General features: G+C 52.3%; 1 protein-coding gene and 1 long non-coding RNA gene across 2 annotated transcripts in view; one reads left to right on the top strand and one right to left on the bottom strand.

The window, feature by feature from the left end:
- The first annotated feature begins 334 nt into the window (after window positions 1-334).
- On the top strand, window positions 335-25,012 carry LOC134475802 (uncharacterized). Its single transcript, XR_010047069.1, has 2 exons — window positions 335-471; window positions 2,354-25,012. It is a non-coding gene; the product is annotated as an uncharacterized LOC134475802 (long non-coding RNA).
- Bco1 (beta-carotene oxygenase 1) overlaps window positions 18,651-27,143 on the bottom strand; it is a 27,403-nt gene continuing 18,910 nt past the window's right edge. Inside the window, exons 8-11 of the mRNA XM_003461964.4 lie at window positions 23,512-23,617; window positions 21,899-21,993; window positions 20,812-20,923; window positions 18,651-19,557 (exon numbers count right to left, since the gene is read on the bottom strand). Coding sequence (XP_003462012.1) covers window positions 19,298-19,557; window positions 20,812-20,923; window positions 21,899-21,993; window positions 23,512-23,617 — 573 coding nt within the window. The 3' untranslated portion in view covers window positions 18,651-19,297. The remainder of the gene's footprint in view (window positions 19,558-20,811; window positions 20,924-21,898; window positions 21,994-23,511; window positions 23,618-27,143) is intronic.

Genomic DNA, 27,143 nt, shown 5'->3' with positions numbered 1-27,143 from the left:
AGTCGTGGCGTTGCGTCATCTCCCCGCGACGCCCCCCGCGCCCCGCCCTCTCGCCCCTGGCGGTGACCAATCAGAAGCCTTCTTTCCCTCTGGGCCGTGTGCTGGGGCGCTAAACGGCGGCCCTGCCCTTGACTGCTGCAGCCATGAAGGGGGTGCGCAGGCTGGGGCTCTGCGGTTCAGCTTGCGGCCTCCGGAGCCGCGAATCCGGCTCTTTGCGCTTCCACTTACAAATCGTCTGGTCTTGGGTAAGGTGCCCATCGTCAGTTTCCATCTCCAGAAGAAGACGAGGACTTCTTGATGGCGTGGACACTAGTGAGATGTGTGAGCCTGGAATCAGTGGGTGTGGCTTCCGGGGTGCGGGCCCAGAGCCCGGGGCGAGCAGCCCCTGCGCGGCGCGTGTGGCTCGCGCGGTCAGCTAGAGAAACACGCGGGACGCCTTGAATCTGGCAGCGCCCCCTGGGCTGTGATAAGGTGGGTCTTGCTCCCGTGGGCGTCGGGGGCTAGCTGGGGTGGGGTGCTCGGGGCAGTTGGATGCTTAGATGCTGTAGTGCTTGAGAGAGGAGAATACTGGGGGCCGGGATGAAAGGGTGCTGAGGGAGGTGGACAGAGTGGGTGACTTTACAATAGAAGCGTGAGAGGGAGTCCAGCTGGTCTAGGATGACTAACCGCATGGATGGAAAGCCATAGGAAATGCGGAAGGGGTGGGAGATAAAAAGGCCAGGTGTTCACCTGGGACCAGCCTTCCAGCCTGCTCCAGATCAAGGCTGGGACGGGAAACACCCCTGAGCGGGCTCAGCCTTTGGGGCGACCGTTTTATCATCTGAAGTTTCTCCCGAGATTGCCAAAAGCACAGGGGACTGCAGAATGTAGCTACCCATTTTGTGTAAACTTGAGAATTAGCAGTCTTATGAGGATCAGAGACCAGAAGACTGGTCAGCCTTCCAAACAAGCTGCAGGATGCCGTTTTTCACTGGATCGGTTCATCCTTAATCAGCCAACTCAGAAGGTTCCAGCAAAGTCTTGCTAGGGGTTTGGAATCCTGTAGGAATCAGAGTGTGTAACTGCTTTAAGACGGAAGACTAAGTTGGGGGGAAGGAAGTTACTAGTGGAAGAGCCACGCATTTCCAGTTCCTTCTTCGAATGCAGCTCAGGCTATGGGTTCAATGATAAAAATGTCTAGGACTTGCTTCAAAACAAAGGGACAGGGAAAGCAGGTGTGAGTGGAGAAGAATCAGAACTTGGTAATTGTTGAAGCCAGATAATCGGTATGGAGATTCGTTGTACTAGTCTTTATGTTTTTGTGTATGTTGAAGAAATGTTTTAATAAAAAGTAAAACAAAAAAGCCCAGTGCAAGCTTATTTTCTCTATACATAACCAGTCCCTGGGTGTAGCCAGCTTTCCTGTCTTTAAGTAGTAGCTGTACTTTGGACATTGCTCTGGCAGGAAACTTAGTGTAATGAGTTTATTAGCTGTATCGCCTGCTAACCTGTATGTTCATTGTATCTGGCATGATTTCCAGGTGTCAGACATAGTGCTTGGCACATAGTGGAGGATGGATGGGTTTTTCTTTAATTACTATTAGTCACTTAATGTTTTCGAATTTGTGTTTTCTATTGTTAATTTATTTCTTTCTTCCCACTTAGACCCTTTGCTGGGGCCCCAGTGGAAGAATTCTCTAGAATTGCTTAGAATGCTGGTCTATTCTCCAGATGTCAGAGGTTCCAAAATAAAACAAAGCACTCCAATAACAGAATCACAGTTAGGTAACCAGTTTTCCCAGAATGAGAGGGCAGCCTTAGCCGGGGCAAGTGGAGGTGAGTAGTCAGGCAGGCTCTTCCCGGTAGAGGTGAACTTCTCCATTGTTCTGATGGAAAGAGCAACAGGATGACGAAGGCAGACTCACAGACAGTGCCAGGCGGGAGAAAGGGATTTGCTGGCTCATTTGTCACCAGAGACCGTACAGACACTTTCACTCCATCTGCTTGGTGAACCCTTAGTCATCCTGCAAACCCAGCTGTAATATATCCTTCTGGCAGGACGCAGCGGTCAGCCATCTCTGTGTCCTCTACTTAGCCCTGTTCCTGCTGTCTGTACCGCCCTTGCCATGCCTGCACGATGTAGTGCAGTTGTCTTGTACGTCTGTGCCCTGCTGGATTGAACTCTAAGGCTCGGGTAGTGTTGCACCTGACCTGTGTTCCCAGGGTTTTTCGCAGTGCCTGGTACTTGGCACCCACCCCATGATGTATAGAATCGGAGGTAGCAAGTCAGATAAATGAGATGGCGGATGGTTGCATGATGGAGTCCATACTTGGGGTGCCTGGGACCTGAAGATCTTGTGCCCTTCAATTCCAGCTGATTGCCACATGGCAAAGGATCCAGCAGTGCCAGCCAACAGTTTCCCAGGAGGACCTGATCGTTCAGCTCTATCTATGAACGTCTCAGTTATTCCACGTTAGCAGCTCATCCCATTTTCGGGGTGAGTAGCGTGCATCTGTAGGAAGGATCTGGCTTCAGTGCATTCTCAGAGGGAATCAGAAAACGCCCAGGTTACCCAGTAGGGTGTTAGCCATGCAGAGGACATCAGATCGTCAATAAAAACTGTTGAGTCCACTTGCCCCAGAAAAGCTCCTCCTGGTGCTGAGGGGCAGGAAGGGCCCAGGCGCAGAGGGCAGGAGTTCTTGGAGCTCCCCCGCCCCAGCCACTCCCGCCAGCGCCCCCGCACTGTTTGTAGCCTCTCTGGGCATTGCTCAAGTGAGCCGCCCTTATTACTTATGACCACCTAAGTGGAGCGTAAGGTGGTTTCCGGGCGCATTCCGTGGGTATCAGATAGCAGCTGTCGTTGAGCAAGATGTCACCTGAGAGATCCCACGTGATGCTGCCCTGAGTTTCAGTCTCTGATGACTCCACCGAGCTCTTCTGCTTTGTGGACTGAACAACCTCAGGGGAGACGATCGCTGTTCTCCCCTCCTCACTGCCCCTCGGTTCTTCTTTTCCTTCTTCCACTTCTGCTGCTGCTTCTGCTACTCCTCTCCTCTTTTTTGGTCCACGGACTAAAAATGATGTCTGCAGGGCGCTGGCAGTAATGATTCTCCCAGCACATTTCCAGCCCCGCTGTCTGACGCAGATTCGTGCGGGTGAGAGCAGACACAGTCTGTAATCTTCCACAGAAGCCTGTTACTCTGCCCTTCTCCGCATTGATAGAGACCATGGATCATTTTTACAATCAGCAAGAAAAAAAGGAAAAATAAACAAGCACTTTCCATTGGCTTCCATGAAAAACATTTTTTTAAAGCTTTCTTTTGTTTGGGGAAAAAAATGTCCACCAGAAGGATCCCTTTGGGAGTTTGGGCTTTCATTTTTTCCTGATGCTTAGAGTTCAGAAACATAAAATACTGTAGGCAGGGCGGTGGGTAGTAGTTTGAAAGCCCTCTGGAGGACACGGAATCCAGTGGGTGGACTCTGGAGGTCCCGATCTGGTGGCCCAGGCCGAGGGGCAGGGCTTCTGCCTGCACGGCTGTATGCTTTTCCATTACAACAGCCTGACTCTCGGTAAACATCAATCTGGTGGAGGCAGCCTCTTCTGATTCATCTTCAGGTTGTCTTTGGACGTCTTGTGGAGTAGATCTGTCACGGGTCCAAGTCTATACATAGCTCTTTCCGAAAAACCCAAGCCCTTCCAGATTGCTGAGTCAGAGCCACTCAGTATTTATAACACTTGAGAGTCGGTTCTGTATGTTTCACGGGTACCAGAGAAGCATCTAGGACAGGAAGCAGGGTTTAACAGTGTCTGTCCAGATCCACACAGTGCACCCCACCGCAGGGCCCTGCACAGGGCCTGACACTGGTGTAGATACTTGGTAAACGTTTGCTGAGTGAGTACATGCTACGAGAATGAGGACTTTTCTGTCCACGAGGTGTGGCTTCAGATGCTTCCCATAATTCCTCCCTGAACTCCAAACAGGTTTTTCCAACGGCCTGCATGATGTCTCCAGTGGATGTCTTAACAGACAAGTGAAACGTAGTGCATCAGAGAATAAATCCCGAGTTTGCTGTTAAATGTAACCCTTCCCTAAAGCCATCCATGTACTTTGGAGGAAGTGTGGGGTTATTCTTGAGCTCAGTCTTTCAGGCCCCTCATCCAGTTCATCAGCAAACCCTGCAGCTGGCAAGCCGAACTTTCTGAGCCCAGCACCTCACGTCCTCCGCCCTTGATGTGGCCGCCTTCACCCCTCTGACCTTCTCTCACCCCAAATCACCCCACTTTCCCTCAGAACCGTGCAGTGATTTTTCCATCAAACTTAGGAAAATTAATAAGCTACCTGGTTTACAAAGCCCTGTGAGCCTGTGTGTCTCCTTTGTGATCTCATTTCCTGCCACACGTCCTTCGGTCAGTGTACCAACTAAACTGGCCTTCTTGTGCTTCCTTGACTAGGCCTAGCATGTTCCCACCCCAGGACCTTTGCACTTGCTAACTTCTCAACTTGATAGTCTTCTCCTCATATTCTTGTTGTTGGTTGCTGTTTTGTTCTACTTTAATTACAATTCAAAGGTCAACTCCTGAAAGGCTTTCACTCACCCTCCGGCGTATGCCTCCCTGTAGCATGCTCCATCTCCATTACATTTAATCACTACTTACAATTATCCCTGTTTATTTGTATATTGTGTATCTTCTGATTATAGTAACAGGTTTTCATAAGGCTGGGCAGGCTTCCTCGTTGTAGACTGAAACACATCTGAGTTACACTGTGTGCTCAGTAAATGTTTACTTACGGAATGAATGGTTTCCTGGACTTTGTTTTGTCTCCTGCTGCCTGACCCGACCCGGCCAACTTACAGCAGGATGAATTCTCAGAAAGGACCTGAAGTGAAATTTCCAAATTTTAAGCAAGTTGCATTTTAGCAGCTCTGGCCACAGGTTGCCCTGATAGCCTCTTTCTGACCAGGTCCGGCCAGAGTCTGTCGGTCCAGGTCAGGGTGCACCACTTTGCATGTTTGTCATATAAATAAAGTTTGGATACTGTCTGTTATTTATGTCCTTATAAACAGCACATAAAAGGCATTTAAATCTTCCCAAAGAATTCTAGCCTATGTTCATGGAGTACTACTCAGCCACAAAGAAGGATAAAGTGGAGGCTTTTATAGGTGAATGGATGCAGCTTGAGACCATACTCATTAGTGAAATAAGGGACATATATCTAGCCCACGTTCTGTATTCGGCAGCATTTAGCTCATGAGAAACTCGTTCTGGACCTCAGATCTGTTTAAATGTCTGCCAAGGCCGCTGAAGCCTTCGTGTGTTGGCTTCCTGACTGCCCGCCTTCCGGCTCGCCTCCTCCCCGCCCTGGAGACTGTAGCTCCGTCACACGGCGTCCTCCGTTTATTCGTCTGTGGAGTTGGGATTATTAGCAGTGACTGCGGGGATGAAAGGAGACCATTCTGCAGACGTGCTGGCCAAGGTCTGGCGCAGAGAGCTGCTCAGTAAACGCTAAGTGTGGTTAATTTTGTTATTGGTCCTTGTTTTTACTGAGATCCTTGCCCAGTGCGGACAAGTAAATATTCTCTCCATCCAGTTCCAAACCCTCCCAGCTGCAGCACCTGCAGGTCTAGGCCAGACTCCCTCCGGTCTCCCTGAGGTTAGCACTGGGAATCAGGTGAATCCCATCCACTTTTAGTGCCACGGGACACTTCCATGACCGCCCCACGTCTCTGAGCTCGCACCTGCCCTTTATTTCAGGCTCCATGCTTTTTTTTTCTTCTTGCATTTAAATCTATTCATCTATTTTCTGATGGAGGGAGGGGGAGACAGGAGAAGTAAAAAGGGTTAAAAAGGCAGTATGTATTCCGACCAGCTCCCCACTATGGGCGTATTCATTATATGATGCAAATGCAGTAATAAAAAATAAAGAGAACCTTTAAGTCGGGGATTTAGCTCAGCAGCACAAGCGCCTGCCTTGCAAGCACACGGTTGTGAGTTTGAGCCTTGGTACAAAAAAAAGAACCTTGAAATACACTTTCCATTTAAACCTTTAAATACAAAATCCATTTGTCTTCTCTGGAATACATCAGACTTATTCATGTCCATTTATCATATTTGAAAAAGTCCCTCTTTTGGTCTAATGTACAGAGCCCGGGTGTCACCAGCCAGGTCGAGGCACGGGACATTCCGTCACCCCTCAGCCGCCCTTCCATGCCACCCGGGGGAAACCGGGTTCTCACTTCCATCACCGCTGATTAGTTTTATGCTTGGTTTGCTTCACTCAATGGAAGGTCTTCGAGATTCTTTGATTTTGTTGCTCGTTGCTGGGTCAGCCTGCCTTTGTGAGCACGCCACAGTGTGCCCATTTCCTACTGAGGGATGTTGGCACCGTTGCCAGTTTGGGGCTGAGCAAGAAAGCCATCGTGGGGTGGGGGTAGGGGTGGGGGTGGGGCGCAGGCCTCAGCCCAGGCAGAGGCGAGTTCGAGACCAGCCGGGGCTACAAAGTGAGCTCAAGGCCAGCCTGGACTGCGTAGCGAGACCTTGTCTCAAAAGACCAAAGTGAATAAATAGTAAAGCTGGGGCGGCCCTGGGCGGATGTGTGCACTCTTCCCGTGGGGCACTGCCAGGCTGCTGTCCCCGGTGGTGGCACCTGGCTCTGCTCGTGATAACTCGCTCTTGTATTATTTGTCTTTCACAAATACTTGGCAGTTTTTATTATGAGGCAATTACTTGCATTTCCCTTTTTCTTCTTGATACCTTGGGGGGAACCCGGGGCGTCCTGCACTCCAGGCAAGTGCCCCACCACCAGGCTAGAGCCCCAGCCCTTTTTACTTTTATTCATTTACTTATTTGAGACAGGGTCTCCCTATGTGGTTCAGGCTGGTCTCAAACTGACTTTGTAGCCCAGCCTGGACTCGCAGCATCCTCCTGCCTCAGCCTCTTTCCTGAGTGACGGGATTAGAGCTGTGTGACACCATGCCTACCTACTTCTTTATTCTGAACAGGGTCTCACTAAATTCCCTTGAACTTGTCATCCTCCTGCCTCAGCCTCCCCAGTAGCTAGGACTATAGGCATGTGCCTTCCTGCCCAGTTCCCTTCATTATTTTTATTTTTATTTATTTATATTTTTGTACCGGAGATCAAACTCATAACCTCACACTTGCCAGGCAGGCGCTTACACCGCTGAGCTAAAGCCCTGGCGCCCTCATGATTTTTAAATTGGATTTTAATTTTTAGGAGTTCTTTATTATTTATAATACAGACAAATTTCTTCCGGTTTGTGCTTGCCTACTTTTTAATCTGATACCTTTGATGAACAAACATTCTTAATTCTTTTTTTTTTTATCGGTACCAGGGATCAAACTCACGACTGTGCGCTCGCAAGGCAGGCGCTTATGCTGCTGAGCTAAATCCCCAGCCCCCAACATTCTTAATTCTAATGAAGCTCAAATTGTCGATCTTCTGTGGTGGGGTTTTCGTATTCTGATTGTTAGGTCTGGGAGAAGGGAGAGGAGAGGAGAAGTCTGCGGGAGGAATGGAGCGGAGTGGACGGCCGTAAAAGTAGTGGTCAGCGGTGGCTTTATTCCGGGAATGCGGGGAGGGGGCCCCCGCCCGGCAACTCTTTCACTGATGAAGAAGTTTTTCCATTCGACATCCTCTGTGCTTGCTTCTAGAAGCTTTTTCCCCCCTTTCCCACTTAGGGTTGTGATCCACCACAGAAATACACATTTTTCTTGAGTCCAGCTCAGAATTTATTTCTTCAGGGACCCGGAGACCGCCATATGACATTCACTCACATGTTTCTCATTTAGCAAAAAACATAAGCACCTCCCGCGTACCAGGACCCTGCGGGACCCCACAGCAATTCGGGTCGACACTGAGCTGGAGGAGCTCACTGGCTGCTAGGGGAAGGAGGGACATCTAGAGAGAATGTGGCCAGCCTGTCCACCCGTGCTGTCCAGAGGACCCTCCGCTTGGGATGTGGCCAGGCGTATGACATTTCCTGCACACCAGCAATCCTGTCTTACAGCTGTTTCTTCAGCTAAAAACCCAGGTCCCCATGCCTGGCTTCAAGGCGTCCACTGACTGACCCCCTTGTCTTCTAGATCGCACCATCTTTTATGTGAAACTCTGCAACCCACCCACTAGGACTCACACACAGTGGACTGCGCCACCCCACTGGACCATGGGTTTACTTTGACTCCTGCCTGGGTTCCCCCCAATGTTTGGTGCCTGGAAAGCTGTCCATCTCTCCGGTGTCATCCTGAAAAGTCCCTCCCGTACAGCTCCTTTCTGTCTGTGCCTCAAGATCTGTCTGGAGTCCGGGTGCCAGGTTCAAGTCCCGCTCCTGTCACTTTGCAGCTCCCTGGCCTGGGCATCCAATGGAAACCGCCCAGCCTCAGGCTCCCCGTGGGAATAACTGGTCCCCGGCATAGCAGGTTTGTGCAGGATGAATGGCATCATCCAAGCACAGTGGCCTAGCACAGTGTGTGGCAAATGCCACGTGTTCCTCAAATGTTAGCTTTTGAAAACAGTCCTGCCATCCAGTGAGGACATTTATCTGTAAGCGTCAGGTCAGAGATCATCTCCTTAGTGTTCCTATTATTTTTCTAGTTCCACAACAAGTCCTTACAGCTGCACACAGGAGAGATTAGGCTCTCCCTCCTCCGGTCTAAGTGACTCAGGCTCGGAGAGGGCACCGCTGTCCCTGGCTAATGTCCTCAGCCAGCTATGGGAGCCGCTGAAGTCCTGGCTGCTTTGCAGAGTGCCAAGCTGTGATCATGTGTTGGCCCCCCGCTGTGCATCCCCAGCACCTCCACAGGGAGCCTGCAGAATATGGGACTGAATCCACGAGACCCGGAGCCTACCCACGTGTGTCACAGAGGCGCCAGGGCTTAGCTGGGCTGCTGGAGTCCCAGGTGTGACCCTTGAAGTGCACGATCGATCCGAGGTGGAGACCTGCGTGGCAGATCACATCTGGGCAGGAGACTGTTCTCAGCTTTTCACTCTTGGGAAACAGGTTTCAACACCGATAATTTGCACTTGTCCCTTCCAGGGCGTGAGCCGTGACTGGCATGGTGCCACCAGTCAGGAGGAGCCAGTCAGTTGTCACTTTCTCAAAGTTTGCCCTATTTTTTTTTTTTTTTGTGTGTGTGTGTCTTTTTTCTTTTTTATCGGTACTGGGGATTGAACTCAGGACCACACACTTGCAAGGCAGGCGCTTATGCTGCAAGCTAAATCCCCAGCCTCAATTTAATGAAGCTTTAAAACAAAGAACCTGCTGTTTCTCCTGGTGCTGGTCCCCCATCCCAGCCTTGACGTTGTACAGGAGAGTCCCAGGAAGGTCGTTTGGCCCCTCCTGTGCCATGGTGAGGTGTCTGGGCAGCAGGGGCCACAGGCCATCATCTGAATCTCTTGTGGCACATGCATAGGGTAGGAACCATCAATCCACCACAGTGCCCCTTCCTGGCTAGGCAGGAATTCAACAAATGAATGTCAAGTTCTTTATCTGTGTGTTTGTTTCATGCCAGGCACTGGGCTAGGCTTTGGGAGGGAGAGAGAAGGAAGCAGATTCCAATCATGTCTCAGGAGTTTCACATGCCAGCCCAGCAGGCAAGATGCAAACACAACAGACAGCTGATTTAGATAAATGGGGCATGGGGTGCGGTGTGGCAGGAAGCCATGCTGGGCTCCAACCCTTTTCAAGGCATCACCGGTCCTTACAGGCTGCTGGCGGATTCTTGGGTATTAAAACAAGCATGGCATGATATGGAGGACACTGGAACAGGTGCACAGGCACAGACTGTCCGCTCACTGTCGCCGGGCAGCTCCCCTCTTCTCCGCATCGCGATGTTTGGTGGATAATGGCAGACCCTGCCGTTGGCATGAGCGGAATTGGATTTTCAGCCCGAGCTTCCTCCACCGCCTGCTACCTCTGTGACTCTGAGCTCCCTGCACCGCAGCTTCCCGCCATTTTTGAAGGATGAATACTTTATATAAAGTATTTGTCACACACGGCAGTGATAAAGCCCAGGTTTATAGGCTGTGGAGGGAAGGATGGATGGAGGGGCAGATGGACAGACAGATGGAGCAGGGAATGAAACACTGTCACTATCCAGTAAAAGGCTATGTTCCCTTGGTCATTAATAGTTTGCAACTTTGTATCATTTTGCACCCTGGAAACACTTCCAGATCATACAAAAACCATTTCACTTATGAGGAGTCCTAAGCAATGCTCGGGGGCCAACACTGGTCAACCTGAGATGGGAACCTGTGCCTGGTTCAGCACAGGGACAGGGAGGAGGGGTGCTGTGTGTGTGGGGGGGACAGCTGGTGGGCAGCTTGTGGCATGCTGCGGGGTGTGGAGGGCCACCTGGGGACTGCTGCCATATAAAGGAGACCTGGGGAGGAGGACGTGGTGTGCTGGGTTTCCTGGAGGAGCTTGTCACGCAGACTCATCGGATACCAGCTCTGCTGTTCTCATCACTGGAGGAGCGCAGGACCTCAGTGTCACTGAGGATGGCTGTGGTACTTTTGGGGGCAGCGCTGGTCCCTTGTTGCTTTCTGGCTCCAGTGCAGATCCCTCAGCCTGCTGGCACAGACTTTCTAGCTTCCACTGCTGACCTTTGGGCCTTCGCAGTACAGATCCGTGAACAGACTTACATGAGTCATTGTCATGGGTTCTAGGCCTTCAGCTGGACTCACGCAGGACACTGCTGTGGGATCCAGGCCCTCAGCTGGATTCTTTGGATCTTTAGTGTGTGGAGAGATTTCCTGCATTCTTTCATTCCTGACTCTTTGGGTGGCTGTTGTAAAATAATCCTACGAATCACAGGGCCTGCAATAAATTGCTTCCCTTGCAAACCCCCGACCACAGCAGGTACACCTTTCGAAGTGCTGCCTGCTAACTTCGGTCTCAGGGCGTCAGCCGCAGAGGCACAGTCCTTAGTGCTGGCCCAGTGCGAAGTCCTGCGTGTTGTCTGCCGAGACCCTAACGCTGCGATAGTTGTTGGTTCTGCTCTCCCAGAGAACACGCGTGCACACACACACACATGCATGCGGGATTCACTGTGACTTCAGGAGGCCTCCTCAGATGCCCAAGACATCTACACAGACGTCCTGGGCAAAGCCAAACCCAGAGCCACACTCACAGCCTCGAGGCAGGCTTGAGGGGACACGGTACCCCAACACAACAAACCCGGTGACTTCAGCCGATTCCAAGCTCTGCAAGCATTTCAATTTCAAGACCTCGGCTTTCAGTACACGTTCGGTGCCAGTGCCACACCACCCCTTTCCCTCTGAGACTTTCAAAAGTCTTGGTGGAGATGAGAATTGAGGTCATCTGTGTTGTGGAGATCCACATTGCCCGTGTGCTAAGGGGACGGGGCGGAGGCCGGCGGGCGGGGTCGTCCGTGTTTACCTGGCGTTGATTTGGCCTCATAGTGGGCAAAGCCTTCTCTGGCATGAAAGACAAGGCCAGCCGTGGCAGAGCAGGGGCTTTGCTCGGTGGCAGAGTGCCCGCTTGGCATGCTCGAGGCCCTGGGTGTAAGCTATGGCACAGACAAAAGGAAAGAAGTCAGAAAGGAGAGGAGAGGAGAGGGGAAGGAGAGGAGAGGAGAAGGGTGGCTCCAGGCCGAGACCCTCGATGGCACCCTTTGGTTCCCACACACCCGATGCGCACATGCAGCACCTGCTGTGTGTCGGACACTGGTCTACACTCCTGTGAGCCTAAAATGAAGTGAAGAATACAGTTAGTAATGAATGCAATGAATTATATGGTATATCAGGAAACAAAAAGCTATATGGGGGGGGGAGTAGGAAGGAATTGGGAGAGCACGTGACGGAGGAACAAACTGTCGTGTTAAACTCGGTGAAGGCAAACGAGCAAGACCCAAAGCAGGCAGGAGAGACCACATTGGAAAGGAAGCCGCAGGCTGCCAATAACAACTCTGAATAGACAGCATTCACTCAGCCACTCAACAAGCATTCACCGAGTGCCTTAAGAGCCAGCTGCTTGGGGTTATCTGAACAAGAGCCCCAAAGATACCCAGGTTCTCATGGACGGGACCTGATTGGCCAAGGGGACCCTGCCATGGGCTCCAGGGCAGGATTTGGAGGTGGGGCAGCGTCTGGGATCATCCAGGGAAACCCCTGGGGAGCCCAAGTATCCTGGGAGGGAGATGAAGTCAGATTTGACCCTTGGGAAGGAAGAAAGCGGCATGGCAGTGGCAGGACAGTTTGTCAGGCAGCAACCGGAAACTCCTGTTCTTGCTGAGCTCGAGGTATGTGGCTGTGTGACCCAGCGATAGTGCATGCTGTTATTATTGTTATCATGAGGGAGCTCACGCCGGCCCCTACCCGGGAGGCGGCACAAACGCAGCACCCAGGCCGGCACTGTCCCTCCCCCGCGAATGCCAGCCGCAAGCCAAGGACGAGCACCCCCTCTGGCTTGCCCAAACCAAATGACAAATGGATGACCACACCCCAAATGGGGTGCTGAGGTGACCTTCACCAGGCAGCCCGAGTCTCTCACCAGTCCCACAGCTCCCCACCAGCTCCCCACCTCCTGGAAGGAGGCGGGACCTACGGGAATGTCAGACACCGTCACCGCTGCTGGAAAACGGTGGCTGCACCTACCTAGGGAAAACACCAGGCGGCCAGGCATGGGACACACACCCGTCATCCCAGGACTCTGGGAGGCTGAGGCAGGAGGATTACAAATTCAGGTCCTGCCTAGACAGTGTAGTGATTTAACCAGGCTAGGGCTCAAAATTAAAAAAAAAAAATGAACTGGGGACGTAACTCAGGGTGAAGGCCTTGGGTTTAACCCCTGGTATCACACATGCAAAAATAAAGTATAAAAAAACACAAGGAGGGGTGAAGATCTCAGGGCACCCCACCAAGGCCCAGCAGGAGGGAGCATAGATACATGCGGGGTGTACCCGAATGTCACCAGGACTCTGTGGTGGAGACAGGAAGTTGTTCAAATCCCCACTAAAGAAAGAGACCCGGGAACCCCCTTGGGCTGAGGCTGGCGTCTTAGCTTCCTGGTTTTGAACCAAATCCTTGCTGGGTGCAGCAGAGAGCTCCTGACCACTAAACTGCTTCCTGCTGCGGGGAGGAGACGTCTTTTTTCTAGGGTATGGGGAAGGGGAAGAAACTCCAGTTTTTCTAAGTGGGAGATGAATCCACCCTACAGGTGGCTCTTACGTGGGAGGGATGGACACCCACATGTCACACTGTGCACAGCGATGATCTCAAATGGATCATGGACCTAAAGCTTGGTGGCAAACTACAGCATTCTGAGAGGAAAGCCCAGGAATAACTCTGCCTCCTTTGCCCCAGTGCTGTGGGTTGAACCACGTCTTCCTGCTCTGTGAGCTAACGCTTTGTCTCTGAGCTGCAGCCTAGCCCAGGAGTGATTCTCATGACCACGGGTTAACTAATGGTTTCTTAGATATAACATCAAGAACACGTTAGCGAAGAAAAATCAGATGAATTGTAGTTCATCTAAATTGAAAAAAAAAAACATGTTTGTACTTTAGAGGACACCAATGAGAATCAAATGACTACCTATGAATGAGAGAAAAAACTTAAAATCATGCATTGATGAGGGGCTTACCATATATTACTGAATCCTGTAACTCAACAATAAAGACAAATACCCTGTATTAAAAAATGGCAAAGGATCTGAGTTGTTCTTCCAAAGAAAATATTTGAAGAGCTAAGAAGAACGTGGAAGTGTGTTCAGCGTTGCTAATTCACTAGGAAAGTAAAACCACAATCACACTAAGTACCACTTCTCACCGGGCAGGACGGCTGGAATCAAAAAGCCAGGCTGGAATAGGTGTCAAGGAGGATGCTTGAGTCTCTGTAGGTTGCTCTTGCGAGTGTACATTGTAGCCACTTTGAAAAACGAGGTGGCCCAATGTGGCAGTTCCTTATAATATTAAACACAAAGTTACCACATGAGGCGCAGGTTCACTGCTGGGTGGAGCCCCAAGAGAAATGAAAGCACGTGTCTACATAAAAAAACCTGGACATGAATGTTCATAACAACATCACCCACACAGTCAAAACCAGGAAGCAATTCAAATGTTTCCAGCAGAAACATTTGGTGTGCATTAGGAAAATATGGTCTTGTCAAAGAGTATTACTCAGCCGTAAAAAGGGATGGGGTAGTGATTCATGCAATGACAGATGAACCTTGAAAACACTCTGCTACAAGCCAGTCAGAAAAGCCCTGCGTGTTATATCCTTCCCTTTATATAAAATGTCCCACATAGGCAAATCTGTAGAGCTAGGAAAGAGATTCGTGGTTTTCCTGGGAACAGGGTTCAAGAAGCGCGTGGAATGGGGAGTGATACCAAAGAGTGTGGGGTTTCCTTTTGATGTCAGTGTTCTCAAATCACACAGTGACAATAGTTAGGTTACTCTCAATACACTACAACCATGAGTCACACACTTCCCATGGCTGACATTTGCATAGATAAGTTAGATTCTGAGAAATCTGTTATTTAAAACAAAACACATCAGCCCTTGATTGTCCTGGAAGCGGCCATGGTGACATCTCTTCAGCTAGTGCCACTGTGTGCCCTATGTCAGGAATGTGCCAGGGCTGTGTCTTCTGCTGTGGCCTGGTTTGCCCCAGCTTTGCCGTGCTCTCCCCTGAATCCAGGCCCAGACACCTGAGCTGGCCATTTGGCCAGGCCACCTGCTGCCATCCCTCCCCTCGCCCTCTGACGTGTGCCGCCCCCCTTCTGGGGACTGTGCTGCAGGAGGAGGAGAGCTGAGGGCAGGGAAGAGGGGGGACGGGAGACCGACCGAGGTCAGTCACGCTGCACCCATTTCTGCCCCTGTCCCGACAGAGGTGTTTGCTGAGCCTCGCAGCCGCGGACAGGTTCAGCCTCACACATCCAACAGTGTCTGCAGCTGCAGCTCCGTGTCTGGAGCCAAAACCTTTGCCCTGCTGAGAAAACATCCCCGAGGGGGAGGCCAAGAAGGGTCCAAGGGTGGGGAGGGGGAGGGAGACTAAGCAAAATGAAGATATATTATGCACCTGTACAAATTCCCTATGATGGATATGATTTTTTTTTTTTGTACCGGGGATCGAACTCACGACCTTGCACTTGCCAGGCAGGTGCTTATGCCACTGAGCTAAATCCCCAGCTGATGAATATGATTACTATGCATTATGTATATGTACTTGTTTAAAAAAAATTTAAAAAGCAAATTTAAAAATATCCCCAAATTCAAAAAACAAACAAACAAACAAGAATAGTAAAAAATTGGGGCTGGGGATTTAGTTTAGTGGCATAAGCCGCTGCCTGGCAAGCTTGAGGTCGTGAATTTGATCCCTGGTACCAAAAAAAAGAATAATAAAAATAGCCCCAAATTCACTTTTCTGCTCTTTGGCTCAGAAATCTCAAATTTTAAATCCAGCCAGACAAACAAACAAACACCACTTGTGTACGAGGTAAGGAGAAGCACAAAGAGACTCTTCAGGCATCACTATAATGGGAAAGACTGGATACCGCCCCAGTGTCGGGTGATGCACCAGGCCCCGGAGAGGGAATACTGTTCACCCATTCAAAGGATTTAATGACCTGGGAAGATGCTTGTACCCTACGTTAAGAGAAAAGAAAAAAGGCAGGTTATGAGCTGGTGGATAGGTTGTAAACTGACCACTAAAACGTAGACCGTGCCCCGGAAGGGTACACAGGAAAACACCGAATGACCGGCTGTCTTTCTCAGATCTTTCTGCCTCCCCACTCTTTCCCTGGCTTTTCTTGGGAGGCGCATTGTTTACCTGCTTGGTTCAGTCACCCACATCCGCCCCCAGGCCTCCTCCTGAGCTGCACCCTCCACCTGCAGTCAGCAGCCTCTTGCAGGTGCTGTGCCCAGCTGCTGGGCAGCTCCTGACATCCCGCCCGTGCGGGAAGCTGCTGCTCACACCCCAGAAGCAGGAAGCCTGTTAAACTCCCCCTCTCCGCCCCCCAGCACGTGTGCTACGCACCTTGGGTGCAAGGAGGTCCCCTGGGCCTCTTGGCTGACCTCAGCCTTGCAGGATGTTTCTTGATGTGGTCCTGTAGGATGCTATATGTGGCCTCAGAGTCACAACTTCCAAAAACAGTTTTTGAAGAAGTGTTAAGGCCCACTCGTCTCATCTCAGTATCACAATGAAGATGAAGATGATGACATTTTGGTGTCTGAGTCCTAATTTGCAACAGCAGTGAGTTCCCCTGACCGTTTGCAAATCACCCAGGCCGTCACTAAGAAGTGAGCAACGTGCTTTTGCTTAACCTGGACCGTCAGCATTTGGAAAGGCACTAATTCTGCCAACAGAAGTTTGGCCCAGAGCAAATGGGCGGGAAAACGTACTGGAGGTGCAGCTTGTGTGCATTCAGGCTGCTCATGGTGGATTTGCCCCGGATTCATTCAGGCTGTTCCTAAGTTCAGTCACACTAGAGGCAGCTCCAGTGGGAACGTTAGTGGGTCGGCAGGCGTCTGAGGCCCCAAGTGCGCCTGATACTCACTCCTAGAGCACTTGGGAAATGGCTGGCCTCGGCAGAGCGGTAAACAAAGCCAGTGTGACTTTTCCTGCCCAACGTCCTCGTCACCTTTCACACCTACAAGGGGCATAATGGTGAAGGAAGGCTCTGAGGATGCCACGGACTGTCTTGTGGTTCCTACAAGAAAGGAGCTGCCTCGTAACGCTTGGGAGCTCTGAGCTGACGCCCCTGGGCTGTCCAGGTATGAGACAGTGGAACCGGAGATCCAGACAAAGGAATATGCGGACGACAACCTTTGATGTTTTTGAGAGCGAGAAAACAAGCTTTGGTGTGCCAGCCTTCCTCGTCGGTCCGGTGTGCCACCTGCCATCTTCAATAAGGCAAACAAACCACAGGCGTGGGTCTCCTCCCCGCGGAGCTGCGCCTTGCTTCATGATGAGGTCTGGGTACTGTTTGGCAAATGGAATGGAGCAGAGGGGGGTGGGGAGGCCTTGCCGCATTCCACCTCTTTCATGTATTTAAAATAGAAGACTAGGTAGGCGGATTTTCTTGTGCTTTCCGGAGGTCATGAGGGCGGACGTCTCCCCTCGGTCCGTCTTATCGTCTTATCCCGAGGCTGGAGGTTCTGAGGTTCCCCCGGGAGGTTCCTCCACTCTGTCAACTCGGTGGGGTGTGTTCTTGCTGAATGGGACACACGAGAGGGGCGCTCAGGGGAGGACGGAAAGGCTGATGATGGAGGGGATCTTGGGGACAGCAAGAGAAGAGACGGAGGAGAGCGGAACCCGAGCGGCAATGCTGTGCTGTCATGGAGCCCCGTGACCTGTCTTCCCCACCTTTAGGTCTTCTATGAAACTTGTGTCCCTTGCCTGTGAGCTGCAGCGTTGAATCTTTTTGCCTCGGTTACTCGTTCCTGCAGTGAGACCTACTGTGTGCTGAGTGACTAAAGTTAACGTTATCGGTGCCGAGGACAGAGTTAGTGCCCAGAACGTCCCGGGGGTACAAGAAGCTGGATGAATTCACCGCCTGGCCGGGTCTCCGAGGAACACCGCTGTGTGCGGAAAGCCCGTCCCAGAAGCCCACTGTGATTCCACTTAGGTGACGTTTCCACAATGACAAACTTTTGCAAGTGACAGCTGCGGCGGCGAGTATGGGTTGGGGAGCTGGAGACAGGAGGGGTGATGATTACAGAGCCACGGGAGGGGCCCTCAAGCCCATGCCCAGCACCTTACCGTGGCGGGGAATCCCGGCAGCTACCGATTTTACAGGGACGAGAAAATTGCCGAGATTTCAACATGGACACAAGGAGAAGCGGGGACTGTGGATAAGCCTGGTGGGCGGGTGGTGTCAGGGTCAGCATCCGGCTGTGACGCTGCATCTACAGTCCTGCACTGAGACCCACCGGAAGGCTGGGCAGAGTTGCCCTGGGAGCCTCCCACACTGCTTCTGGGACTGTGTGTCCCTGTACCGTTGTTGTGGAGAATTTCAATTAAGAAACAGACAACTGTCTGGTCCAGTGGATCCCGAACTGGAGAGGGAGCCTGGTACTGTTTCAAGGTGGTTGTAGTCAAAAGCCAAGGCCGCCTGGGCAGGTCCACACCCTCGGGGGTATTCATGCAGTGTCACCAGAGATTTCTCCCATCCTGGAGATGCGTTATTGAGTTCCATTGGTGACTGGTGGGACTTAGACTTGGGGCAGCAGCAGTGGGAGAACGGAGCCTGAAGCCTCTGTCCTGGCCCCAGGACACAGGTGCTGGGAGTTCCCCGGGTTGCCTCTGGCTGTTTACATCAGCTCCAGGCACTGTGAGAGTAGACAGGATGGTGAGATGCAGATGCCATGGGCTCCTGGCGACCGCATAGGAGCCCAGCTGCCTTCCTGCCAACTTCCGCCATCCCCACGGCCGCCCTGCGGGTGACCCTCTGCTCCTTCCATTCTGTCCCCGAGCCCTGTCTGTCCTGGTGGTGCAGACAGTCTGGAGACTCTCTTTCCCCTCGGCACAGACGTGGCTCACTGCCGTGGAGCTCGGTCTGGGGCTGCCCCCTGCTCTGTCCACGCCCTGGAGCTGGGTCTGTCCCAGTGGCTGTGAGCCATCAAGGTCTGTGACGCTGTTTTACAGCCTTAGAAGAACTTCAGAGGGTGAAGCCCTGTAAAAATAAAAGGAGTTCTGAACAGACTTGAAAGTTTTTATTGTTTTATATTATACCGCGTCTTGCATGGAATGGCCACAAAGCAGCGAGCCTTCCCGGCCACGAGGCTCACTAACAGGGTACGGCTGAGCAAACCAGGGCTCCACACGCAGGACCCAGGACGGGGCAGCAGGCACAAGGGCTGTGGAGGAGGAGGGCGGGGCGAGGACCCACAGGGAGCCGTGTTTTCTCCAGCACCTCTGTGGTGCTTATTTCAAGAGTGACGATATGTGATGGGAATATAATTTCTGATTCATGTTCAAGGGCTTCATAATAAAGGAAAAAAGGCTTTCTTAGAAGTGTCAGAACTGAACAATAAATATTTGCCTTTCAAACAAGGTTTGTATGGCATTTTGTTTCATTTTGTTTTGTTTTTCTTTTTTGAGACAGGGTCTTGCTACGCAGTTCAGCTGGACTCAGACTCACTAAGGTAGCTCAGGCTGGCCTCGAACTCATAACAGTCCTGGCACAGCCTCCCAAGGGCTGAGCCACTGCACCCAGTTCTCCGGCTAAAATGAAACAGAAGAGACACAGGTGAGCCAGAGCCCCATGCTCCTCCACAGCCCCCATGGAGAGGGCAGATGAGAATGCCACCAGTGGCGAGCTTAGTCCTGAGCGGCTCGTCAGGGGAGCCCAAGCCCGTCAGCCCCGTCAGGCCGGAGGGGCCCCTGGCAGTCTGAACCCGGGCCCTGCTGAGCCTCGGAAGCAGCGGGCTGATTCTTCGCAGCCCAGTCCGGGTCGGGGATGAACAGCCCGTGCAGGTCCAGGTGCATGTCCACGGCCACCGAGGCGCGAGCCAGTTCCGTGAAGCTCTTGGCATCCAGAATCAGCAGGAAAGGTGGCTTCTCTGGGTCGGTGGAGACAACAGCCGACAAGATGACTCCTTTGGGGAAACAAACAGAAATACTTCGCTTGTCTCCTTTGAGCCGCTGGGGGCCCTTGCACAGGCCAGGCACGTGCTGTACCAAGTGCACCCCAGCCCTAAAGAGAGGGCAGCCCGAAGCACACTCCCTTGGAGGGACACCTTTCTCAGCTGCTGCAGGTGGCTGAGCACCTCCTGCACATGCGGGGCGCATGGCCTTGCCTGGGCCTCCCTCTCCAAGTGCTGCCTTTGGTAACACGAGGGTGACAGCACTCCCTGCTCACTGACTGTGGAGAAAGCGAGTGCCCAGCCCCGTGGGGGAGCAGCTTCAGCAGAGTCCATGCCCACCACCCCCCACCTTGGAGGTGACGGTGACAGGGGTCCCCAGCCCAGGGTGCAGCGGGAAGACAGGGCCAGGTAGGAAGCCCGTCCCTCTGCAGCTGAGGCAGACAGCCCGGCCTTGCCTGCAGGTGTGTGTGGCCCTGTCACCACTCAGCGGGGTGCATCCCTACACAGGGTCCTTTCCATATTCCTTAGTGTCCCCAGGACAAAGGCAGAGAGTCAAGGCCATGCGGAGCCCAGGAAAGGGAGCTGGGCCACAGATCCATGACCCCAAGCGGCTCCATGGAAGCCGCACAACATCTGGACCAGCCACTGAGGTGATGCTCACAGCCCACGCTGCACACCCACGGAGAGTTCAGAGGCACTCAATGGAAGGGACGCGAGCTTTGCGTAGTGGAGAATGTGACCTTGCCCCAGGAGGGACCTGACATTGTCCCCGGGGACCCTCTCTAAGCCCTGTTAGAATGTCCCTGTTCTCCTAAGGACCCGGGCTGGGCAGACGGTTTGTCCTCACAGCGTGGGCTATGGTGGGGCCGCTGGTCACAAGGCGTCAGCTTAACCTTGGATGCCGAGGCTCTGGGAAGCTCCTTGGCTGGTACTGCTTGGGGCTCAGTGTACCCCACCCCGTCAGATGTTCATGCTGTCTCCAGCTCCCCCAGAAGAGGACGGCAGGTGTCCCCTGAACCCCACAGCCTTTCACCGCAGTGAACCCCAGCCCTGAGAATGGCTTTCTGCGAGTTCCATGCACCTCCTGAGAAGCACACAGCCCAGGGCTCCGGGGGCCGAGCACCTGCGATGAGGGTCAGCAGCCAGAGTGGACAGCACACAGAGCCTGACTGCACAGAGGGCCTCCCTAGCTGGGTGGGTCAGAAGTCCCCAGACGAGGCCTCTGCTCAGCGGTCCCCACCAGGCTGGCCTCCCCGGGGGTCTCACCATCGTCCTCATCCTCGGCATCTGGCGCGGGCACAAACAGGGGCTCAGCCGGCCAGCAGCTCTCCTCTCCCCATTTCAAGGATGACTTGGTGAGGGTGTCGTATTTCAGTATCTGTGAGCAGAAGAAGAAGAGGGGACTCGAGGGAGTCACTTGTTTGCAAACAGCAGCTCCCCAGGGACAGGAAGGCGTGCAGGCCCTGGGGGGGGGGCGACTTCTGGCTCCCCTGAACTCCCCTCCTCCACCTTCAAACCTCTGCAGTTCTGGCTGTCCCGCAGCTGACTGCAGACCATGAAGTCTCAGAAAAGCCCTGAATTCTTTTTGTATTTAGCACTACACTGGGATTGTATATGCTAAAAAACCCAAAAAACTACTGTGTTAAATGCCAACAGTAATGATATACTTTTCTTTGTTGTTTTAAAGGTGGATATTTAGAGGAGCATGGTGACCAAGGCCTCTAAACCCAGTATTCTGGGAGGCTGAGGCAGGAGGATCATAAATTTGAGCCCAGTTGGAGCAATGTAGGGAGACTGGGTCTCAAAATTAAAAAGGGCTGGGAATGTAGCTCACTGTGAAGGCTCTGGGTTCAGTCCCCAGGACTGCAAACCAAACAGACAGGAAAGTGAAAATCCTGGGCCTCTGCTCACCTCCCCAGGCCTGTCCCATTTAAAGTGTAGGATTAGTGGGGAGTGGCTCAGGGTGTGTGTGCATATGTGTGTGTCTGGGAACCTTAATTTTTGGCCTTGTACGTTTCTGCACTGTGTGAAATTTCTAAAAATGCTAAGTTATTGAAGAATGACGTTCTGAAGGAAAAGAGAGTTCTGTGTGGCCGTTTGCACAGTGCTGAGGCATAGTTAGTACTGACAGACAGTAGCTTAAAATGCAGAACCCCTGCCAGCGCCAGCCACACCCTCCTCCGCTCAAGAGGGTGAGCGAGTTCTTAAAGGCAGGAACGGGGTCCCACGCTGACTCCCACGTCCTCATCCTCCTGCTCGTGGAGGGTCCCTGACTCCCGCAGACCCTGTTTTCTGATCACCGTCACCCAGTCTCACGACCTGCAGACCACTCGGGCACTCGGGGACCCCCTACCTTGGTTGGGATCGGACTCCACTGCACTCCGGCGGCGAACACGTATCTGTACGGCTTCCCGTTGCGGGTGTAGTTGATCCGGGGGAGCTCCAAGCCTGGAGAGAAACAGCCAGGCGGCTGTGGGAGAATCTCCCTTTCGGCCCCCTGGCCTCCTTCCCGCAGAGGCAGCTCCCAAAGGAGCCCCTGAACTTGACCGAGACCCAGCTGGGTGGGCCAAGCCCGGAGAGGAGGCCCTGACCTTTACCCTGCCTCTGTTCCAAAGTTGGGGTGCCGGGCAGCGGAAACCTGGGGTGTGCAGGGCACACGCACCTCTAAATCCCCAAGACAGAAGTCGAACAGACTGTGTGATTAAAATTGGAGGCCGCCACAATTTTTCAAAGATCTTTTTCCAAAAAAGTGTGTGTGTGTGTGTGTGTGTGTGTGTGTGTGCGCGTGTGCGCATGTGGGTGTGAAGAGCAATTTGGAGACCACAGGGAAGAGCATCAGTGGGGAATATAAATAAAGCTCATTCGTTATGTTTCAATAACGTGTAAAACTAATGTTTGTGAAGGATTTTAATAACAAGTGCGAGGTGGGCCAAGGGGAGTCTGCAGCACTGTGCTCAACACTGAGGAAGGCGGGGACCCTCCCCTGAGCGGTTCTTTTTCTCTTTTTTTCTGTCTGTCTGTCTGTCTGTCTGTCTCTCTCTCTCTTTTTGTGGTACTGGGGGTTGAATCAAGCCTTTGGTAGTGAGCTACAACTCTAGCCCAATTTTTATTTTGAAATAGTATCTCACTAAACTGCTAAATTACCTGCCCGGGGCTAGAATTTGCAATCCTGCCTCAGGTTTTGTGTGTGTGTGTGTGTGTGTGGTATCGGGGATAGAACTCACGACCTCACGCATGCCAGGCAGGCACTTATGCCACTGAGCTACATCCCCAGCCTTCTTCTTTTTTATAATGCTGGCTTTAAACTCATGGGGTTTACAGGTAAAAATGTGTTAGTTTTTGCTGTTTGGGGTCAAGCTCAGGGCCTTGCATGCGCTGGGCAAGGGCTCCACCCTGAGCTATGCACCCAGCCCTGCACCAGCCGGTGGATTTAAACCCAGAGCACAGCTCCATCGGCTCCCTCACTTGCCTGTTCTGGTTCGGGTGCAGACCCTGTGGCATCCAGTGGGCAAAGCTGAGGTTGCTGCTGGGGTGCTGTGGCAGCCCTGTACAGCCTCCACCAAGAGCTTTCTGGCCCCTGCACCAACCTGGCCCAGGTGGAGAAGCCCCACGCCCCGGTCGTGGATCTTGCCCTGGGGGGTTTGTTCCCTGCGCTTAGCTCTATCTCTCTCCGGGCAGTGCCTTCTCAAAAATGGGTCTGTAACCCATTTCCTGGGCGCTGGGACCATGCAGAGACAGAAGTAGGGACCAGTGGTCCTTTGCAGGTGACACCTGTGAATGTCATCGGAACAGGGGTGTAGGAAGCTATCTGAGAGAGAAAGGTCCCCAAGTGCTTCCTTGGGAGCCCGAGAGCCTTTCCTCAGAGTCCTTGTCCTGCAGTGTACAGAGGTGTCATGTACAGACAGACACCTCTGCAGTCGCTGTTAATATCTTCCCCCCAGACTCGGCATGAGAGATGGATCGCACCTTGGCACAGCAGCTCGGGCCGGCAGTACACCTGGTCGTCCCCTTCCTTCAGGGCGGTTGCTGTTGTGGATGCCGCCTTGATTAGATTTGAGCCCACTTCTGCATTCTGAAAAGAATCAGTGGGAAAGGAAGGAGGGAGGGAGAGAGAGAGAGAGGGAGAGAGAGAGAGAGAGAGAGAGAGAGAGAGAGAGAGATGTCACTTGAGCAAACCTTCCCTTTACTTTATACATGTAGAAAATGCTTTTAGTGTTTTAGTGTATATCCTCTATTTGGCTAGATAGCATGCATCCTCTTGCCTGGCTCACATGAACTAGCAGAAGCAGCTATTTTATTATCCTTATTTTTACTCATTGGCAACTTAAAGTGACTCCCCCAAGGTCGCATAGCTGGTGGGCAGTAGAACCAGGACTAACCCTGGAGCTCTCTTCTCTTATTTTGGAAAAATGAAGGTGCCTAGAAGACAGGCTCTCACTTTTAAAATCCTGGCTGATTCACCTGTCATTAAGAGGGTGCTTTCACAAAGAGTTTACAACAGCATGAGGAATGCTTGTGGTACAGCACAGAGTAAAAACCTCGGCACAAATTACATACGCAGGCTGGGCTCTGCCACATACACAAGGGACACCAAAAAGCCACTGGGAGAAACAGACCATCTACTAACAACAGCACAGGACTATGAGGACTTTCAGGTCTTTTTCCACACTTCCCATACGTTCCCCTGTGAAAAAACGTGTCACCGCTGAAATGGGAACAAACACGAGATAAACGTTATTGGAGAAACAAACAACTTTCAAGGACATCGCTTGGTCTCAAGGTGCAATTCGGCTTCTTCTGCACAACACCTGACTCCCCTCCTCATGACCCAGGAGAAGCATTCAGCGTGAGCAGTGTTTATTGATCACCCACCAGTTAGTGCCTCCCACGTGCTCACCACGCTGCCGTTGAGGTCCCCCCTGTGTACACTGAGGATGATATTAGTGTAGGCGCCTCGGAGTTACTGAGAAGGTTAAACGAGGTTATCCCCACAGGTAGTTTACAGGAGTCTCTGGCTAGCAGGAAGTGCTGGAGGATGGTAGCACAGTCCTGGATGACTAACGGGCAGGTAGTATATACAGCCTGGATACACTGAACACATCCCAGGAGCACAGAGCAGGACGGCTTGCAATGTCATCCTGCTATTCAGGGCAGCACACAATGTAAAACTTACACATCGTCCATGTCAGTGTTTTTCATTTAATGTTTTTGGATCACAATTGATCGTAGGTAACTGAACTGTGGAGAGCAAAACTGTAGCTGTGGGGGTGTAACTGTGTGTTTATTCTTATTACCATTGTGATGATAATTACTGTTACTATACTGCTGCCACCACTGGTGGGGTCTCTACAGAACACCAAGGAACCAGACCACAGATCTTTGTTGTGGCTGGTTTCTCATTTAAACTTTTTCTCCTCACACCAAGTTTTCCAAAGTGGCTTTTACGATTAAATGCAATCCATTCTAATGATAGCAGTTTTTTTTTTTTTTTTTTTTTTTTTTTCTGAGAGGAAGGGAAAGCTTACTGCTTCTTGGTGGTAGAACTTCGGGTCTTCTCAGATACTCCTGTTGTTTAATCCTTCAATATATGGAAGAGGAAACAGGCTCAGAAGAGAAAAGCAGCTAGTCCAAAGTCACCCAAGAGAAACAGAGCCTAGGTCCTGGCCTTTGCATAGGATTCCTCTACCCCTAAGAGCACTGTGGGGAGAGGGCAAAGCAAGTGCAAAGGCCCTGAGGCTGACCCATTCCCATGCTGCGGGTCTCTGTTCAAACATTCTCTTCCCTGCAACTCGATCTGAACCTGTAGCGTCTCTGAGGCAATTGTCCCAAATTGCAATTACCTCCTTTAAGGAGCCTTTCCCTCGGTCACACTTGTCTTCTTCATGAAGGCAGTGTATGGGGCACAGTGCCCCAGGGAAATAACTGTCCAATGAACAGCGGGTGAATGCACTGTAAGAGCTGAATGAGGTGGGGCGGGTGACCCACTGTGCCTGGCGCCCTGCACATTGCTGGTATCTGACAAACAGACATGCGTGCAGCTCGACAGCCAGGCGCATGACAGCGACAGGCCCCTGGGCATGCCTCGGCCTGGACGTTCAGGGAGTCGCTCCCTCACAGGACTCCAGCCTGAAACTGGTCAGACTGGTTGAGGGATGCGCTGATTTTTCCACACACACAGCAGTCCCCAGCAAGCAAGCGTGACTCAGCTGCTTTCGGCTCAGCTTTGGGAAGACATCGTTTCCCTGCCAGGATTCCACAGAGCCCCCCGAAGACTGGCTCTGAGACGCGCCCCGCCCCGACCTTTGCGGGATTTCTCAGGGGAGCAGCAGCCCCAGGCGTCTCCCCAGCCCCACATCACGGCTTCCAGTGAACTCTGCTTTACGTCTCCCCGTGTGGCCCCAAGTGGGCCCTGACAGCGCCAGTCTCCCCACCTGGGAAACGGGGTGTAGCGGGTGACAAAGTTGCTGTGATCTGACCTGAGGGTGAGTGTTCCGATTAAGTTAGATTACAGTTGTGCAAAGCCCTGGTTCAGGGCCAGATACATTCTAGGCGGGAACTCGGAGTCAGATGGCTGCACATTCGAATCCCGATAAGTTACCCGCTCTGATCTGCAGATGAGAAATAACTCAGAAGTGAGGTGAGTTAGCAAAGCACTTAACAGAGTCCACAGTGTGCAGGAGAACAAATGGCGTCCACTGACCTGGTGTGCTGGTGAGGACACAATGACCTTCCTGATGCTGCGGGACCACTGGCCATGTGTTAAAATTTAATTAATTCATTTACATTTTTAGTGGAACTGGAGATTGAACCCAGGCCCTTCGCAATGAGCTCCATCTTTCTATGTTTCCTTTTTTTGGGGATCAGGGTCTCACTAAGTTGCCCAGGCTGGCCTCCAACTCGCAATCCTCCTGCCTCAGCTTCCCAGAGTGCTGGGGCTATGGACCTGCCTGTGATCACCATGCTACGTATAAATTTAATTAATTTAAGTTAAATGAAAATGTCAGCTCCTCAGGCGCACCGGCTGCATCTCGAGGGTGAGCAGGAAGAATGTTCTGGATGCAGCAGGTTGGTCCACATGGAGGGGGAGGCTGAGTTTGGAATTTCCTAGAACTCCAGGGGGCTCAGAGGTGGACATGGTGACCCCACGATAGCCAGCCTCTGGGCCCCGCTCCCTCCTTACGCACCCCAGGCCACGTCCCTAACTGATGGATGCACAGCTAGCACACCAGGTCCAGTGCACACCTGCCCTTTGGGGACAGAGGAAGGCACGGAGCAGGCCGGGATGCCCAGGCATCCAGGGCTGAGGGGTGGGCAGGACCCGGGCCCTGCGAACATCTCACCCCTAGGAGTTGAAGCCACTGCTTCTAGGTCCGCCGTGCCCCTCCGGTGACCCCTTGTTGACTTGCTGGTGTGGCCCAGGGTGCCCTCCAAGAGCCCTGCTGACTGCACTCAGCCTGTGCTGGCTTAAGCACCACCTCCCTGCCCAGCCCTGCCCTGGACACTGCTGCCCCCCACTGCCAGGCCTGGATGCCCAGAGGCCCCCACCCTGCCTTCCTCTGACCTGGGCTGGCCCCAACTCAGGAGTGTGACTTGGCAGG

This window comes from Cavia porcellus, unplaced genomic scaffold (assembly GCF_034190915.1).
Source record: "Cavia porcellus strain 051 isolate PalLab524CR breed Dunkin Hartley unplaced genomic scaffold, mCavPor4.1 scaffold_4, whole genome shotgun sequence".
Lineage (NCBI taxonomy): Eukaryota > Metazoa > Chordata > Mammalia > Rodentia > Caviidae > Cavia > Cavia porcellus.
This window is presented reverse-complemented; position numbering and strand designations above follow the sequence as displayed.